At 43.1% G+C, this 20,000-nt stretch overlaps 2 protein-coding genes and 1 pseudogene across 2 annotated transcripts in view; 1 reads left to right on the top strand and 2 right to left on the bottom strand.

Moving 5' to 3' along the window:
- The window catches only part of LOC138954702 (opine dehydrogenase-like), a 16,166-nt gene extending 12,414 nt beyond the window's left edge, over positions 1-3,752 (bottom strand). The window contains exon 1 of the mRNA XM_070326481.1: positions 3,579-3,752. The gene's annotated coding sequence lies outside the window, so the exon portion shown is untranslated. The remainder of the gene's footprint in view (positions 1-3,578) is intronic.
- Positions 3,753-4,656: 904 nt separating this feature from the next.
- LOC138954700 (fibronectin-like) lies at positions 4,657-13,715 on the bottom strand (the record flags this gene model as incomplete). Its single annotated transcript, XM_070326480.1, is given in 10 exon segments — positions 4,657-7,219; positions 7,690-7,875; positions 9,805-9,891; positions 10,189-10,371; positions 11,115-11,201; positions 11,499-11,681; positions 12,050-12,136; positions 12,434-12,616; positions 12,991-13,077; positions 13,548-13,715. Coding segments are annotated over 10 exon segments (1,346 nt in total), but the record flags the coding sequence as incomplete, so codon positions are not given.
- Positions 13,716-17,194: 3,479 nt separating this feature from the next.
- LOC138954701 (opine dehydrogenase-like) lies at positions 17,195-19,534 on the top strand (annotated as a pseudogene).
- Positions 19,535-20,000: the final 466 nt, after the last annotated feature.

Genomic DNA, 20,000 nt, shown 5'->3' with positions numbered 1-20,000 from the left:
TTGTTTCAGCTCTCTCTCTCTCTCTCTCTCTCTCTCTCTCTCTCTCTCTCTCTCTCTCTCTCTCTCTCTCTCTCTCTCTCTCTCTCTCTCTCTCTCTCTCTCTCTCTCTCTCTCTCTCTCTCTCTCTGTAAAATCAAAAGCAGAAGTCAAAAAGCAAAATTCACTGCTCAGTTATTCTATTACCCTCCTTCTATCTATACATATAATAAAAGAGAGTGTCTGTCTGTGTGTCTGTCTGTCTGTCTGTCTGTCTGTGGTCGCCATACCTCTGAGATGGCAAGAGGCAGGAACAAGATAGTGTGCACGTACACTCCCTAGGTGCCGCAGATGTGCACCTGGGTTTTAGTTTCTTGATTCACTGTTTCCTTTCTCAGAATATGGACCTCCCATTTATTGAATACAGCCTATATGGTGCAAGACCAGTTCAGTGCCTACTGTTCACCTGTAGCAAGCACATCATGCCAGTGATATTAGAGACTCGCTGTTGCTCCTATGAGGGGAAGAAATGAAGAATGAAAAATTAACTGGACAGTTCCGGAAATTTCTAGAAGGTAAGGGAGATAACTGTTCACCTGTAGCAAGCACATCATGCCAGTGATATTAGAGACTTGCTATTGCTCCTATGAGGGGAAGAAATGAAGAATGAAAAATTAACTGGACAGTTCCGGAAATTTCTAGAAGGTAAGGGAGATAACTCTTTTTTATCTGTGGTCGCCATACCTCTGAGATGGCAAGAGGCAGGAACAAGATAGTGTGCACGTACACTCCCTAGGTGCCGCAGATGTGCACCTGGGTTTTAGTTTCTTGATTCATTGTTTCCTTTCTCAGATTATGGACCTCCCATTTATTGAATACAGCCTATATGGTGCAAGACCAGTTCAGTGCCTACTGTTCACCTGTAGCAAGCACATCATGCCAGTGATATTAGAGACTCGCTGTTGCTCCTATGAGGGGAAAGTAATTAAATAAAAACCTTACCTTCTCTTCCAAGATCTCCCCCTCCCCTTCCACTCCACGCAACCACCCACACAAACACACACAGTCCTCAACACTCCATATATTACGACCAATACAAGCCGTGGTTTAGCTGCATAATAGCCTTTCCTTTGTGTGCCTGTTACATGTGCAGGACAGCGACCCGACTATAGGCGCATGATATACGATATGACTTTTAAGCCAAGAGTGCCGACCCCAGTTTTAGCTAGCGGTGGGGAAAAAAAGACACTATGTTGCCAGTACACGTATTTCACCAACCCGGTGTAACACGAAATGTTTACTCCACGAAAAATTTACTCCGGAGTAAATATTTCGTACGAAATTCTTACTCCGAGTACACTTTTCGTACGAGAAAAGAACTCCCCAAGGCACGAAAAAATTACTCCCTCCACGAAATTTTTACTCCCCATTTTTTTTTACTTCCAGTAAAAATCTCGTACGCAAAAATGGGATGCGGGCGAAGGGATAATGCCAATAAGTGATCTCGCGCACACGAATGTCGTGCTACCCTCCTTCCACCCCTTCCACCACCAAGACTAACAGGGGACAAGGGAGTAAAAATGTCGTACACCTGGCATGGGAAGTTAAATTGCTTGTGTTTGGGTGAAGTAATTTATTCGTTATTTATTCGTCAGGGGAGTAACATTTGTGTACGAAATGTTTACTCGGAACTCACCTGTCTTGGGGAGTAATTTTCTCGTGAAATGGGGGAGTGCTTTTTTCGTAAAGGGAGTAACTTTTTCGTACGAAATTTTTACTCCGGAGTAAAAATCTCGTGGGAGTAATTTTCTCGTGTTACACCGGACCTGTAGTTAATACAGTTCATGGCCGGATGTGCCGGACGGTTCAGTCGAGAGGTGTTGCATTTTTGTGTGGAATAAAGAGAGTGGGACGTGAAGCTTATTCGTCTACTTAGATACGACTAGCCCTAATGACGCTCCAGCTGTGATGCGAAATTACGGCAGCGATCGACTGACTCATTCAACTGAATTATCAGAGTAATTACGTGATTACAGCAATTACTATGCTCTTTCCTAATGTCATTTTCATTTTCCATTGTTATAGGTTAGTGCTCTCACGATTTAACATAAATCGGCCATCTCCTGTTTAATCCCGGGGTGTGTTAATATACACTTCCGCGAGTCAAGAGCGCCACATTTAAAGGCACAGTAAGCCTCCCGTAAACCACCACAGATACTGTCAGGCTTTTACACAAAGTACAAACACCCTTTCATTTAAACTCTCACCGCTTGAGAACATCCTAGGTGCCCTCCGTAAAAAGCGAGCAATTTTCAAAGAATTTATGTTTGCGTGGTTTATCTTACCCCTGAGCCATCGTGAACCCGTGTGATCCAGTTTCCCTTTTTCACAATGTTGTCGTCAGTTAGTAATTTGAATGCGACTTGATGTGAGCTTATCTGCAATAGCACGTTATTATGTACCTCTGACTATGCACGAAACAAACGGCTGTAGTTCACAAGAACTCTAGCGATGGCTTTTGACTGTTCAGAGGAACTGGCGATAGGCATAAACCGTCGTCTGCTTCGAGAACCACGACCTTGCGTGACCCTGCTTCCGGGCTTTTCTTTTTTTAAACTTTCAAAACTTCGAATTGTACTGATCTTGTCTTGATGAAAAAAGAATTCTTTTATGATTTAAGAATGTTTGTGTAACAAGCTGTCAATATTTATTATTAAGATTTTAAAAGTTAGGTCTAGCGCCAAAACGCATCACGGTGCGATTGTCTGAGAGACAACCCGCAAAATTAATTCTTTAAAAATTGCTCGCTCTTTACGTAGGGCACCTAGGATGTTCCCGTTCGGTGAGTGTTTAAATGAAAGGGTGTTTGTACTGTGTGTAAAAGCCTGACAGTATCTGTGATGGTTTACGTGAGGCTTACTGTGCCTTTAAATTTCCCACAAGGCACGGAAATAAACCGCAACACGGGGTGAGACGGTTTTTCGTTTTCAAACGGGAGGCTCAGTATGTTGCAATACCCAAACACGGCCGCACTGAATTACGGGGGTACTGCGGCACGTATTCCAAGTGCACTGTACTCAAGCATTTGTGATTTCGCAGAATCTTCACTTTGATGAAGGCGGCAGTCTAAAGAAAGAAGAAGAAGCATTAGTTGTCTAACTGACAGGGGATAAGTAACATTTCGGCAAAACAAAACGATAGTGTGCAGGGAATGTTGTCATTTTAGCAATGATCGTAAAACAAGGAGACAATATCGGACCACGCAAGACGGAAATCAATACTCCGGCGACGGCTTCTAGCCACTGTGTTCTCAGTCAGCGTCAACGCAGTAAAACTGCACTGTTGGCAAACAAAAATCAAGACAAAAACGGTATGGTCTTCTCTTTGTTGCAGAATCCACACATTTAAAACCTAGCATGCAAATACCGTAAGTGGGAGAACTCACAAAAACCACTGCCTCAAATTTGCAAAAAGAAAAGCTGAGCACAGATGTTCACAATTTGTTCTTTGCCGAGTGAGCCAACATTTCGCAAGACATCGCTTGACTGCAAATAAAGAGGGCACGGTTTACTGAAACTTGCAAGTAGCATGGGTACACTAACCTTTTACAGTCTCGTTGCTGCAGTTTCCTTTGCACCCAAACTCTTAGCACACACACACACACACACACACACAGCCGGTGGTGCCACAGACAATTGTGTATAAGCACTATGTGCCGGCAGGTTTGTTGTGTTGTGTGTGTGGCCTCCACACGAATCGTTTCAAGTTCAAGGTCGACAAACGTTCCTGGGGGTCACTGCTTTATCACAGAAACCGCTCCTGCCAAACAGGCGCTTGCAATCATTTTTTTGAATCAGTTTTTTTGTCATGTAGGGTTGGGTAGGCGGTCGCAGGGTATCGTTTCCTTAGAATGTGTTGATTAACTTTAATTTGTGTTTCTTGCATTGTATTCGTTTGTTGTTCGTTGTGGATGCTTGGTTTCTCTCTTCTTTTTTTCCTATCATTATTATTTCATGTTTTTTAACATTCAGTCACTATGTTGCTGTGTGTGTGTGTGTGTGTGTGTGTGTGTGTGTGTGTGTGTGTGTGTGTGTGTGTGTAAGCGTGCGTGCGTGTCTGCACGTGTGTGTGTGTGTGTGTGTGTGTGTGTGTGTGTGTGTGTGTGTGTGTGTGTGTGTGTCGGTGTGTGTGTGTGTGTAGGTGCGTGTTTGTTTCTCTTTCATTGTTGTTGTTTCTTTGTTGATTTGTCTTAGACCTTTTCACCAAACTTCATTGCTTTGATTAATTTATTTCCGTTTTTTTTTTAAGCTTTCAGTCTTATTATTTCTATACTGCGCACAAACACGGAGAAGCCAATATTTTAATAAAAATAAAACGGCGTTGTATTCGTCTCCGTTCGTTTGCTTGTTTGTGTGATTGAAACGCGCCGGCACACAGACACGCATAGACACATACTCGGAGACACAGACAGACAAACAGACAGACAGACAGACACAGACACACACAGACACACACACACACACACACACACACACACACACACACACACACACACACAGACTGACACCCACACATACACACACACACACACGCACACACACACACACACACACACACACACACACACACACTCACGCACGTCATAGTAGTCAGTAATGACGACAGGTTTTCAACTCTGAATGCTTTTCTACTTAGATATCGTATTTGATTAATATTACCATGACATATTTCAATTACTTGGATGGTGACGTCCAAACGACCAGTGCCCACAACTGAGACTAACGTTGAACCCTATACTACCCATGACGGATGTCTGTGAGCATTGCAGGGTCACTTTTGCTTCGCATATAATTTTTTCATCCAAAAAAATAGATGTCTTATCACAAAAAAATAATTGATCCATCACAAAATATTTATTAAAAAAAACCAAATTATTAATCACAAAATGTAATACTTTTCTCCACAAAAAATGATGTTTCATTACAAAAATTACTATATTCTCACAAAATTTATATTACAAAAGAAAAACACTTTTCATCACAAAAATTAATAATTTGAGCACACACAAAAAAAGTATAATCAGTTCAAATATCGGCATGTCTGACCCTCTGACTGTTACAGCAACATAGATGAGGTTACCATATTTGATGGCGTCTGCATTGGTAAGCAGACGTCCAAACATTCGGAAGACTTGTACAAGAGACTATTACTGTCTCTACTGCCTTATCAACGCTGGCTTGGCTTTGGATGGGCGCCCACGTTTTCGTTTTTGGCCGATCGGCACTGTTTTTGCTGCCGCTGGTACTGGTGCATCACACATTTTTAGTCTGATTTCCATTCCGAGTGAATGCTTGCAGATGCTGGATTTCATGAACTTAGGGCAATTACAAGTTGTCATTCTGTCAGCATTCAGCAACACTGTCCACACTGAATTTCGACAGCTGATGTATTCCTCCAGTGTGTTCCAAAATGCTGTCGCAAAGTGGTGTTTCTGTTGGTCAGCTGCTGACAGGAGGTCTGTTCGGAGACTTTCTCCAGCGACGTAGATGAGGTTACCAGATTTGATGGTGTCTGCATTCGACGAGGCCCATTGGTAAGCAGACGTCCAAACAGCGAGTGTTCTCTCCGGCATGGTTACAATGGCTTTATAGGACGGGTGAGACGTGTCTCTCTCAACGGACCAGTTTTTCAGAAGGTCAAGCTCGACCACGCTCAGGAATCTTGCCAGCTCTAATCTCTCTCTGGAGGTATTTTGCCGCTTTATAGTCTGATTAATGGCCACTAATTCATTGTTGGTTGATGGATACTCTGGAGCATACCCTTCGTACCATGTGTTGTTGCTGTTCAACCACGATCCTTCAAAATACTCAATGAAAGACAACACGCCCTCATGCTCAGCGTTCCTCCACTTGTTCATGAAGAGGGAGGTAGCGTGCATGAAAGAATCCTCATCTGGGCAGAGCTGAAGGTTAACGATGTCTTCTCTGACGGATGCTCGAACCTTCTTATCTTTTGTTTTGACTAACTGTTTGTCAACGTTCATGACTACGTGAGCCCAGCACATGATCCTTTTATCCGGCGCATGGCCAAATGTTGCGGCGAATCCATTTCTGATCGCAGGTGCAGCATCGGAAATCAAGTGCGTCGGAGCAAACGATTCTTCACCAGATGAGACGAGGCTTACGCCATGCGCGACCGACCAAAAAATTCCGCGTGCTGCCTTTTGTTGTGAATGCTCATGTTCGCCAGTCTCATATACATCCACACACGCATCTTCAGCTTTATAGAGAAGAAACACTTCGGCAGGGCAGCTAGATCCGTGTTTACATCGATTGTAAACATTCTTCCTGTCATAGGTTTTTGTAGTGACGGTGATGTACCAGGAATCCTTGGGAACATGATCGAGGGCTTCTGCAGAATCTTGAAACGTGTTTGTCCTCGCCCAATCTTTTCTCTCTCCTCGTCTTCTTTTCGGTGGAGGCTCTTTATTTTCATTTTCTTCAGACGAGTCCGTCAAACCGAAAGTAATTGGAGCAATAGGTGTAAATTCCTCTCCCATCTTGGTTTTGCTTTTCTTGCCAAAGTTAATGCAGCAACTAACAGGCAAAAGCAAAATCAATATACAAGAAGCGATAGAAAGCTGATCAGTATCACGAAGTAGTGAGTCCAGTTGAGTCCAGTGAGTGAGTAGTGAGTCCAGTTCCGTCTCATACAACGAAAGAAAACAAGCTCAGGGAAGAATATCACTCACATTGGAACGACAAGCACTCAATCTGACAATCATACATTTGTGTGAATGTTTTATTTTATTTGTTGATTTGAGTATCTTTTCTGTTGATTAAACAGTATTTCTTTTGACGAACTAAATGTATTTTAGAAGATACAGTTATTTTATTGATAATTGATTTTTTCTCTTGATTTAACATCTTTTTTTTTTGACAGTTCAAATTTTTTATGATAATGTAAATATTTCGTGATAAACCCATTATTTTTTGTGAAAATTGCATTATTTTTTGTGATAAAAGCATCATTTCTTTTGACGCATTAAATGGGTGCTCTTTTGCTTATCGTGTCAAAGACTGTATGATCATTGCATCCTGTGAGACTTGCGTAGACGCCTGACACCAATGCTGCGTGTCCGCCAGTGGTCACTGCGTGGTTTTGACGGTCATGATCTCGGACGGGGTGAGAAGGCGGTACAGAGTCTCGGGAATCACCTGTAGCTCGTACTCCGTGTCCGGCTCTGGTTAAACAAGCAAGAATGTCATGACTTGAAAATCAAAATAAGTACAATATTTTAATAAAAACAAAACGTATGTTTTGTTTTTTTAAACTGTGTATATTTTTTTTTAAACTGACTGGTTGGCACTGCCGTCGGTGTTCTTGGCTAGGTATCGTAGCTCTGAGCGTCGCTCATCAAAGAAGGCTATCCCTCCACTCGGAAAAAAACCCTAGCCTGCTTTCTGTGCAGAGTGGGAAGTTTTGTTATGATTTTGTTAAAAGCCACAATAACACTTCATTCGCAGATTGATGTTAGTGACTTTTAAGAAAGTGTCCAAGAGAAGGGATGGTCTTTTTCCTTCGTAAAGCCTGGCAAGGTCAACAACAAACAAGTAAGATGAATTATATACATGGAAAGCCGGGACTGTGCCTTTCCTTTTAAAATGACACAACCAAATGATATCATCATATGACGTGTAGCTTCACAGTTACCTAGATGTTCAATGGTCGTTCCGTGAGCACCGCCGTCCACCTCGATTTGATGGAACAAGCCCGAGTTGGGCTCGCTAACCCTCACTCTGTAGGAAGTCACCCCTTCACTCTCCGTCACCGACCACGTCACTGTGATGCTGGATGACGTCACTGTTGTCACCCGCACGTCGGGCAGGCTTTGGGCGGCTGGGGCCGTGTGCAAAGAAAGTGGTGACAATCAGTGCGCGCGCGCGCGCGTGTGTGTGTGTGTGTGTGTGTGTGTGTGTGTGTGTGTGCGTGTGTGCGTGTCTGTCTATCTATGTGTGTGTGTGTGCGTGTGCGTGCGTATGTGTGTGTGTGTGTGTGTGTGTGTGTCTGTCTGTCTATGTTTGCGTGTGTGTGTGTGTGTGTGTGTGTGTGTGTGTGTGTGTGTGTGTGTGCGTGTGCGCGCGTGTGCGCGCGCGCGTGTGTGTGTGTGTGTCTGTATGTCTGTGTTTGTATGTGTACGTGTGTGTGTTTGTCAGTCTGTGTTTGTATGTTTGTCTGTATGTGTCTGTAATGTGTCTCTGTGTGACTGTGAGGGTCTGTCTGTCTGTCTGATCTGCAGTGAAACCACTTCTCCCAACCGGAATGTTGACATGCAAAGCGCTATGGAGTTGCGCTCAAGATCAGATGCCGATAATTAGTTACTTAGTGATAACTGATATTGTTGTGAGCATGGCTATCATGGACCAGTGGGGCTGTGTGTGGAAGCGGTTATATGCGATTGTAGCTTTTGAGCATGTATATAGACAAGCCGTTTTTGTCAGTGTGTTTGTCGGCCATTTCGACTATGAAATTATTTCTTCCACGCAAAATTCGGATTCACAATTAAGCACTATCAAGTTGCGTACGAGATAGAGGTAGAAAAATGGTTGTTTTTACATTTAGTCAAGTTTTGACTAAATGTTTTAACATAGAGGGGGAATCGAGACGAGGGTCGTGGTGTATGTGTGTGTGTGTGTGGGTGTGTGTGTGTGTCTGTGCGTGTGTGTGTGTAGAGCGATTCAGAGTAAACTACTGGACCGATCTTTATGAAATTTTACATGAGAGTTCTTGGGTATGATATCCCCAGACATTTTTTTCTTTTTTTCGATAAATACTTTTGATGACGTCATATCCGGCGTTTTGTAAAAGTTGAGGCGGCACTGTCACACCTTCATTTTTCAATCAAATTGATTGAAATTTTGGCCAAGCAATCTTCGACAAAGGTCGGACTTCGGTATTGCATTTCAGCATGGAGACTTAAAAATTAATTGATGACTTTGGTCATTACAAATCGGAAAATTGTAATTAAAATTATTTTTTTATAAAACGATCCAAAATTACTTTTACTTTATTCTTTATCATGTTCTGATTCCAAAAACATTATAAATATGTTATATTCGGATTAAAAACAAGCTCTGAAAATTAAAAATATAAAAATTATGATTAAAATTAAATTTCCGAAATCGTTTTAAAAACAGTTTCACCTTATTTCTTGTCGGTTCCTGATTCCAAAAACATATAGATATGATATGTTTGGATTAAAAACACGCTCAGAAAGTTAAAACGAAGAGAGGTACAGTAAAGCGTGCTATGCAGCGCAGCGCAACCGCTACCGCGTTAAAACAGGCTCGTCACTTTCACTGCCTTTTGCACTAGCGGCGGACTACGGTCATTGTTAAAAAATGCAGTGCGTTCAGTTTCATTCTGTGAGTTCCACAGCTTGACTAAATGTAGTAATTTCGCCTTACGCGACTTGTTTCATTGTATTATTGTGAGTGTGTCTGTCTGATAATAATAAAGATAGCTTATATAGCGCCGCTTCACAAATTTAACTATGCTCTTAGCGCTGTACATCGAGATATAACAATTTCAATAATATAAATACAAAGATGATAGCATGGATGCATAGTTACAATGCGATTGAACACGTACCTTTTATCCTACTGATTTCACACAAATGCACATTCGTTGCTACTATACAGGCCACACGTACGACGTGTCTTTGAGTAGGGTTAGGATCCTTCATTGCCGCTCTAACTGTTCAATCAAATTAAATTGAACTACATCAAGCTATTCAAATGTGTTTTTTTACGGATATTGTTCACTGACCTGTGGTTGAGGTAATGACTCCTAAAACTCCTTGATACCCGTATTCCTTCACCGCCATAACTCGTATTTCGTACTCCGTGTCCGGATCTGGCAGGTGGGAATACATGAAATAGAAACACAATGAAACAGAAATAGGAATTGCCTGAATGATTTCACAAAAGCCACTTGGGTCAGTCTGCAAAATTAATTTGTCAATCCCTGCACACAAACAGGTTGATTATTGGTATGTGTCCAAGTAGTGGTTTGTTCCTCTGTAAGAGCCTCCTGGGCAGACCTGAGATGGTAAACCGAATTGTTTACACGAAAAGGCCAGTGTCTGTCATTCTAGCATGATATAAACAATTGATATTATCATATGACATTTAGCTTCAAGTTCACAGTTACCTAGATGGTCAACGGTCGTTTCGTGAGCACTGACATCCACCTCGTTTTCATGGAACAAGCCTGAGCGGGGATTGCTAACCATCACTCTGTAGGCAATCACCCCTTCACTTTCCGTCACCGACCACGTCACTGTGATGCTGGATGACGTCACTGTTGTCACCTGCACGCTTGGGGCAACTGGGGCTGTGTGTGAAGACAGAAACAGGTGAGTGTAGGTTTTGAGAGGCAAGACAATCAGTGTGTGTGTGTGTGTGTGTGTGTGTGTGTGTGTGTGTGTGTGTGTGTGTGTGTGTGTGTGTGTGTGTGTGTGTGTGTGTACCCCCGTTTCCACAGGTTTGGTTGCCTAAATCACCATAAGGCAACCATCCACACGTGGATGGCAACCTAAACTCTGGATGGCAACCTAATTGTGTGGATGGTCGCTTCATTTAACACCGTTAAATTGACTTTTTTGACGGAAAGAATGTCATAACAATGTTCAAAATGACATTCTTTCCGTCCTCTATAGGCGACGAAATAGGTCAAATTTTGTGCATTTTTTAGTGCAAAATTCTTCGATGCCGGAGCGAGTACTGCACCCAGTGCTGTTGTAGTGCAAGTTCACTAGAAAGGCACTACACCCAGTGCCGCCTCTTAGGTAACCATCCACACTTTAGGTATGTGTGTGTGTGTGTGTGTGTGTGTGTGTGCATGCATTTATTGCGGTCATTTTATCTGCATATATACAATGCGACTGAACACATTTCATTCAACTAAATTCACACACTTTGCACAACCGTTCATACAGGCCATAATTATGTTGTTCCTTAGAGTAGTGCGGCATCATTCAAAGATCGTAATAGCTCAAGATTGCGTTTCAATCAAATTACATGTAAAACGAATTACATCAAGTTAAGCAAATGTTATTACGGATATTGTTTACTGACCTGTGGTTGAGGTAATGACTCCTAAAACTCCTTGATACCCGTATTCCTTCACCGCCATAACTCGTATTTCGTACTCCGTGTCCGGATCTGGCAGGTGGGAATACATGAAATAGAAACACAATGAAACAGAAATAGGAATTGCCTGAATGATTTCATAAAAGCCACTTGGGTCAGTCTGCAAAATTAATTTGTCAATCCCTGCACACAAACAGGTTGATTATTGGTATGTGTCCAAGTAGTGGTTTGTTCCTCTGTAAGAGCCTCCTGGGCAGACCTGAGATGGTAAACCGAATTGTTTACACGAAAAGGCCAGTGTCTGTCATTCTAACATGATATAAACAATTGATATTATCATATGACATTTAGCTTCAAGTTCACAGTTACCTAGATGGTCAACGGTCGTTTCGTGAGCACTGACATCCACCTCGTTTTCATGGAACAAGCCTGAGCGGGGATTGCTAACCATCACTCTGTAGGCAATCACCCCTTCACTTTCCGTCACCGACCACGTCACTGTTATGCTGGATGACGTCACTGTTGTCACCTGCACGCTTGGGGCAACTGGGGCTGTGTGTGAAGACAGAAACAGGTGAGTGTAGGTTTTGAGAGGCAAGACAATCAGTGTGTGTGTGTGTGTGTGTGTGTGTGTGTGTGTGTGTGTGTGTGTGTGTGTGTGTGTGTGTGTGTGTGTGTGTGTGCATGCATTTATTGCGGTCATTTTATCTGCATATATACAATGCGACTGAACACATTTCATTCAACTAAATTCACACACTTTGCACAACCGTTCATACAGGCCATAATTATGTTGTTCCTTAGAGTAGTGCGGCATCATTCAAAGATCGTAATAGCTCAAGATTGCGTTTCAATCAAATTACATGTAAAACGAATTACATCAAGTTAAGCAAATGTTATTACGGATATTGTTTACTGACCTGTGGTTGAGGTAATGACTCCTAAAACTCCTTGATACCCGTATTCCTTCACCGCCATAACTCGTATTTCGTACTCCGTGTCCGGATCTGGCAGGTGGGAATACATGAAATAGAAACACAATGAAACAGAAATAGGAATTGCCTGAATGATTTCATAAAAGCCACTTGGGTCAGTCTGCAAAATTAATTTGTCAATCCCTGCACACAAACAGGTTGATTATTGGTATGTGTCCAAGTAGTGGTTTGTTCCTCTGTAAGAGCCTCCTGGGCAGACCTGAGATGGTAAACCGAATTGTTTACACGAAAAGGCCAGTGTCTGTCATTCTAACATGATATAAACAATTGATATTATCATATGACATTTAGCTTCAAGTTCACAGTTACCTAGTTGGTCAACGGTTGTTTCGTGAGCACTGACATCCACCTCGTTTTCATGGAACAAGCCTGAGCGGGGATTGCTAACCATCACTCTGTAGGCAATCACCCCTTCACTTTCCGTCACCGACCACGTTACTGTGATGCTGGATGACGTCACTGTTGTCACCTGCACGCTTGGGGCAGCTGGGGCTGTGTTTGAAGACACAAACAAGTAAATGTAGGTTTTGAGAGGCAAGACAATCAGTGTGTGCGCGCGCGCGCGCGCGCGTGTGTGTGTGTGTGTGTGTGTGTGTGTGTGTGTGTGTGTGTGTATGTGTGTGTGTTCATGCCTTTATTGCATTCATTTTATCTGCATATATATACAATGCGACTGTACACATTTCATTCAACTGAATTCACACGGTAAGCACAACCTTTGATACAGGCCATAATTATGCTGTTCCTCAGAGCAGTGTTGCATCATTCAAATATCGTAATAGCTCACGATTGCGGTTCAATCAAAGTGCATGTACATTGAAATACATCAAGTTAATCAAATGTTATTACGGACATTGTTCACTGACCTGTGGTTGCGGTAATGATTCGTAAAAGATCTTGATACCCGTTCTCCTTCACCGCCATAACTCGTATTTCGTACTCTGTGTCCGGATCTGGGAAATGGAAATGCATGAAATTGAAACACAATGAAACAGAAATAGAAGAAACAAAAATTGACTAAATTGAATAATTTGAATTAAATTCACGAATTACGGAAACGACTTGGCGTTTTTATAATGTTGTGGAAGTGCTTCTCAGCCTTTGATAACCTGGGACAAACAAACACACTCAAAAACGAAATCAAGTGGTCGACTGCAGTGTCGCTCTTAAATGCACGAAAGTAAGCGCATCGTAGCTGTTTATGCCGTAGGCGACCTCATACAGAATGTTTATTGCTCCAAGGCTAGGTGCCCAATGAGCATGGACAGGGGGTTATGGGATGGATATTTTCCCCTCTGTACTGAGAGCCTGGGCAGATCTGAGATGGTAAGCCGAATTGTTCGCACGGGAAGGCCAGTGACTGTCATTCTAATAACGATATAAACAATTGATATCATCATAGTACATGTAGCTTCACAGTTACCTAGATGTTCAATGGTCATTCCGTTAGAACGGTCATCCACCTCGGTTTCATGGAACATGCCCGAGTTGGGCTGGCTAACCCTCACTCTGTAAGAAGTCACCCCTTCACTCTCCGTCACCGACCACGTCACAGTGATGGTGGATGACGTCACTGTTGTCACCCGCACGTTTGAGGCAGCTCGAGCTGTGTGCGAAGGAAGACACAGGTAAATATACAGGGTGACCCCCCCCCCCCCCCAACAACAACAACAACAAAAAAACTTTAAAAAAAGGCAACCCAACAAAGTTCTTATAAATTCTTGTCTACCGTGTATTAGCCCAATGACTTCATGATTGGTGTATAGTAACGTCAGCTAATGCATGACCAGTCCACAAAGTTCAATGCCAAACCTCGTTCTGATGAGTCGATCTCCGAATTAGAATTTTTGTTTTGAAATTGCACAAAAGTCAGACCTGCTGACGACTTCAGTCTTAAAAGAGTACCTGCAGTAAGCACCATAGTGAAAATGTAGTTTGTCCCGGGACCCGCTCTTTATAGGTTTAGTGCGTCCCGGGACCCGCTCTTTATAGGTTTAGTGCGTCCCGGGACCCGCTCTTTATAGGTTTAGTGCGTCCTGGGACTCCTTCGATGAATTTGTAATACGTGATTTCGGCTTCTAGTGCGAATAGGACGCAGTGACGCGCACTATGGGGCGCCCTGTTATGCATGACCAGTCCACACAGTTAAATGTCAAACCTCGTTCGATCCCCGAATTAGAAAACATTTTTCTAAAATTGCACACAAGTCATACCAGTAAACATAATAGTTACTATGTGGACTGATCACGCATAAGCTGAAGTTAATGTACGCCAAATATAGAGACATTCGGTAAAGATATGTAAAAGATATTAGCATTGTTGTGGGTTGCATTATTTTGGGTCACCCTGTAGGTTTAGACAGTGGTGACAATCAGTGTTGGTTAGTGCATATGTCGCTGTTATGGACGATGACATTATTATTAATTTTTGTAATTTGTCTTTTTTTTCTTTTACAATCGCAACGTTCAAATCATATCTCGATGTCAAATTCTGATGTAGCAAGAAAAGGGCTTACTTTGTTTTCATAATAAAGTCAAACAATGCATAATTTATGGAGGTCTGGTACATTCTTAACGAAGCGTCTCTTGAGTGGATATTTGCAGGGTGATGTACCTGCAAACATGTCTTGAAACTTGCAAAGATCAATATAATACGTTAAAAACATATTTAAATTTACACTTGAAAAACAACAAACCCGGCCGAACAGATACAAAGGATAGTCAGTTCGCATTGTAAATACTCACCCGAGAAGGCGACGACAAGCAGACAGAAATTGAGGAAGGACTTCATTATTTTCTCTGGTGGCGTTGACAGTTTCACCCTGCACCGTTTCAATGGACTGTACGTGTTACTCCGTCCACGCAGACAAACCCAATAACATGTACTATCTACCATCAAACCACAACATTCAGCACGTTTTTGAATCACGCTCACTGCTTCAAGAATGCGAACCTTTTAAACAAAAGAAACCATGGACACACTGAACAATAATGCAGGGTTACAGACAAAATGTCACACACTCTTTCAACCTGTTCATACTGCACGGGACGCTAATCGTATTTGGGGGAGTGCCAGACTTATCAAATCAAGTACTTTAATAGCCAAAATTGCACTTAAAATTTGTCTGACCTTTTGACGAGCTCGAAATGACTGTAATTTTAGAAGCATTTAGCTCGATTTTATGTCTGCCAGGCATTTGTTCTCCGATGCCAAAGTGACTGTGGACAAATTGCCCAATTGTTTCGTTCGTTGCTCAATAGCGCATTAGTTGTTACTTGTAGTAGTTAAATGCAGTCCGTTCAGTTTTATTCTGTGAGTTTGACACATTGACTAAATGTAGTAATTTCGCATTACGTACGTGACTTGTTCTTTGGTCAGATTTAAATATAACACCAATATAGAATCATCACCAACGATAACATACTAATATAATTATTTGCCCATTTCTTCTGCTGTTTCTCAGATCAAGGCCAAACCTACGATTGTTACCAAGGACGCCAGCAAAGCCATCCCTGGAGCGGAGATGATCATTTTCTGTACCACCACATGGTCCATTCCTTAACGTGGTGTGGTGGTTTGCGTGTCTCGGTGACCCTAAGAGCTATGCCAGCGGGAGCGTAAACTCCTGGAAGGGCTTCCCAAGCTGGACAGGTCGAAAGGTAGATGCCAGACTAATTATGGACCAACCTTGTGCTCACAGGGCAGGTCCTTGGGCCATTGTGAAGGAAATCACGAATAACCTTGACAGGCAAAGTTTATAGTGATAGCCTCCACGCTTTGAGAGCGTTAACCAGAGATAGTAGCGTGACGTAGAGAAGTGTATGGCACGTTCTGTGAATTCAACTCACTGGCCGAGAGAGTTGACTTTGTACATCGCAACGAAAGTATAGTTACACTTAACCACTGTCCAGCGACAGGGAGGGGTTGTCACGGGAATCGACCGGGAGAAAGGAAGCCCGAGTAGAGCACTTAACAGGTAAATGGAATAAGCATTTGAGTATCGTTAATGTTTATCGCATAAGTTGAATCGACTAACACTGTAACTTTAAACATAGCAGACAGATATCTAAGACAAGATGTCCGCTATTTATGTTGTGCAGTGCGTCGTATAACCGGTCAGACAGGAAGGTAGCGACCAGATGACGGCACCAAGGATCTGAGAAGTCGCCGTAATTATCTTACCTATTGGCTCGCCTAGCGGAGATTCGACGGGATTTATAGACGCTAGAGCACGGTTATTTTGTGTCCGTATAGTTGGACCCTAGAGGTCACTGGGCGATAGTTACTGCGTAGACCGAGGTCGCCAGTAAAAGGATTTAGTAGTAAATACATTTCCTTGTGTACGGCTATAGAAGCTGTGTGATTCTGTGTAGGACCAGAATTAAAATATGTCTACAAGAACTTGATTACTTAAGAGATACAGAATATTTAGTAGACAGAGTAGACGGTGATTTTTGACTGTACAAGAGCCGTGAGTCGTTACACTTAAAATAGATATCGTGCGCCTATGAGGTCACGGACTGGTGGTATTTCTTTACCTGATTGAAGAGTAGAGAGTTTTGATAGCGCAATTGTACGAGATTGTCATCTCTAGTTGTTTTTTGCTACAAAACTGTGAGTACCGGATTTTTTGAGTATCTAACCTTTATGTTCATGATTGTGTGTATTTGTGTGTATGCTGTCATAACTGATTAATACAGTGGAGCCGGGAACTTACATTTGGAGTTGTGTTTGATTCCTGTATGACAGCGTACTAGCGCATTTGCATTCATTCACAGCCATGAGCTAAGGGTGAGGTAACCCTGACAGAAACCTCGAGTGCTGAAGACGTATGTGTTGGGCCGCACGGCGCACTCCAACAAACCACAACACTACGCATCAACTGCCATTATGACACTTGGAGACAGAATTGACAGTGTAATGGTGCTCGCCCTGTGAGGATCCACCAGGCAGGTGCAGCGCCGGGCTCCGCGCCTCAAGCCTCAGTCCCTGCACAACAAGCTGTACGGGCCAGTGGCTGCGCTGCAGAGGACCACTAATTATATCTCAAGATCTGGACTCCAAGTGTGATCGGCGATCGAAAAGAAGAAGAAGATCATTTTCTGTGTGCCAGCCTTCGCGCACGGCCAGTACTTCAACGCCATACTACCGTACGTGCAACCTAACACAGCCATCATCGGTTTGCTGGAACAGCCAGGCTTCGAGTCCCAGTGCTTCCATATCCTCAAAGACAAAGCCAGGCAGTGCGCCATCCTCTCCTGCGAGTCCTTGCCATGGACGTGCCGCATTGTAGAATTTGGCAGAATGGTGGGTAAACTACTTAGGAACTACCGATGAAGGCTGGTAGGATAACTGTACTTACAAACTACTTTTTTGTGTGTAAATTTGGCATCGCTTAGAAGCCAGGATAATCTGTTCTCAAACCAACAACAGAAAATCAAAACAAGATTATTCGGAAGACAGAAACTACTAGTCAGATTAGGCACGACAGCACAGCGAAGGTCTTTTTAACTTAAAAATAAACCCAGGTAATTTCGGTTAACAGAGCACTGTAAAAATTAAGTCACGGGACGCGCGGGGACGGAAAGGGGTTGTAGTGGGTGTGATTGGTATAGGTTGGATGAAGATTTAGACGACACAGACAAGACCTTCAAATGAGTACACTTCCCGTAAGAGTCCTTTCCTTGGGCATGCCGCATTCTAGAGTTTGCAGAAACGAAACACAGTGTGATGTTAGTGCTTTTACTTGATTGTAAGTAACCAATAATGTTGCCCATTCTTGATTATTGTCCGTTTTTACTCTCTTCGTAGGTAGGGATCCAGAGAACTTCTCATAGTGTTCATTGTCAAAAATGATCTTATTCTCTATTTTCCACTGGTACAGGTTACTGGCGTCAAGGACTATGTAAAGGGTTCCATCATCATGGCCAGATGTGCTCCTTACTTCCCTTTGCGTTTACATAGGTCAATACGCCGGGGTACGCCAGAACTTCTTACCGGATTCCATCGCCGCGATATTCTCTTCAAAACTAAGAGCTTTCTATTAGGTTTTATACCTCGAGTCAAAAGCAATCTTTTGACTTCTTTCTGTTTACGAAAGTCAAGGTTTTCGATCATCATCAGTGCCTCTCAAAGATTTCAAATGTGTTATCCATTATGCAAGCGAGGATGGTTCCAACATTGAGTGCAAACAGATTATTTCCTGCCTTCTTCCTGACAAACGTGGACATCTTAAGAGAAAAAAACTCTATGATTGGTACCACCATTTGAGGGTAAAACTTGTTCTTTCCTCCCTTCTTTCTGACACAGGTGGAGATCTTGTGAGTCAAGGGGCTCTGTGAAAGATTCCCTCACGGAGGGCGAACATTATTGTGTCATCCCTTCTTTCTGTCGCAGGTAGAGATCATGGGAATCAAGGACCCTCTAATAGGTCCCAGTATTTGAGGGTAAATATACTTCCTTCCTCCCTTCCTTTAGACACTGGTGTAGCCTACATCTTGGTGGCAAAGGACTCTGGGATAGGTTCCCTTACAGAGGGCAAACATAATGTTATTTTCTCACTTCGTTTTGATACAGACGTACATCTGGGGAGCAAAGGACTGGTTTACATAGCTAAGAGCAAACATGATAATTTCCTCCTTTCTTCTTGAAACAGGTGGAGATCTTGGGAGCTCTCTGATTGGTTCCCTAGCAGAGGGCAATTACGCGTCCTCATTTTCTCCCTTCTTCTTGAAACACGTAGATTTTAGGAACCAAGGAATCTCTGATCGGTTCCTTTGCATAGGTCAATCGTCCTCATTGTCTCCCTTCTTTCCGACACAGGTGAAGATCTTGGGAGTCAAGGACTCTGATGGGTTCCATCACCGTGGGCAAGAGCAAGCTGAAGATCGACCCCGCCAAGACGCTGCAGTCTATGCTGGGGGAACACCCCATCCTCAAGGTGGCCTACAACTTCATGGAGCCCTACCTGATGACAAAGTCAATTGTCCACCCGCCCCTCCTCTACGCCAAGTGGAGGGACTGGGATGGCCAGCCTCTGTCAGAGAAATCGCTCTTTTATCAGGTAAGGTTTGTGATTTGTCAGAGAAATGGCTTTTTTTTTTATCGAACATATGTTTTGTTGTCTGCGTCTATTGATGCAAAATGACAACGATAATAAGCATGTTAACTCTTGACATTGACAACTGTACGATCTGTCAATTCATGTGGGTCTCACAGGGATTGGATGAGCTGGGAGCGGCCAGTCTGTGCGGTGTGAGTGACGAGGTGGTGGCAACGGCCGAGGCAATCTCCAAGCAAAAACCGGAGCTGGCACTGGACTGGTACCGTCGGGAACACCGTGAGACAATTCAGGACCCCACCTCTTTGCTCACTTGAGCTGTCACTGTGTGTGTGTGTGTGTGTGTGTGTGTGTGTGTGTGTGTGTGTGTGTGTGTGTATGTGTGTGTGGTCATGTGTGTGTATGTGTGTGTGTGTGAAACGTACATGTGTGTGTACGCATGTGTGTGCGTGTGTGTGTGTGTGTGTGTATGTGTGTGTGTGTGTGTGTGTGTGTATGTGTGTGTGTGTGTGTGTGTGTGTGTGTGTGTGTGTGTGTGTGTGTGTGTGTGTGTGTGTGTGTGTGTGTGTGTGTGTGTGTGTGTGATGAAAGCAGCAAATCAGGGCCCCACCGGACCCGCTGTATGTAGTCTGCTTTGTTTAACAGTCCTGGTGCGCCCGATGAACTATGGAGGCCAGGGCAAGAGGATGCCGGGCTTTTTGTGTGTTGTATGTTGTATGTTTTGTTCCGCAGTCTGGGTGACACCGAGGAAGGAGTCTGGCCGAAGAAAGTGGGTCCCGGGCTTTTTGTATGTTCTATGTTGTATGTAGTCTGCTG

Source organism: Littorina saxatilis, unplaced genomic scaffold (genome assembly GCF_037325665.1).
Source record: "Littorina saxatilis isolate snail1 unplaced genomic scaffold, US_GU_Lsax_2.0 scaffold_1251, whole genome shotgun sequence".
Classification (NCBI taxonomy): domain Eukaryota; kingdom Metazoa; phylum Mollusca; class Gastropoda; order Littorinimorpha; family Littorinidae; genus Littorina; species Littorina saxatilis.
The sequence above is the reverse complement of the archived record's forward strand: the minus strand, read 5'-3'. Positions and strand labels throughout refer to the sequence as shown.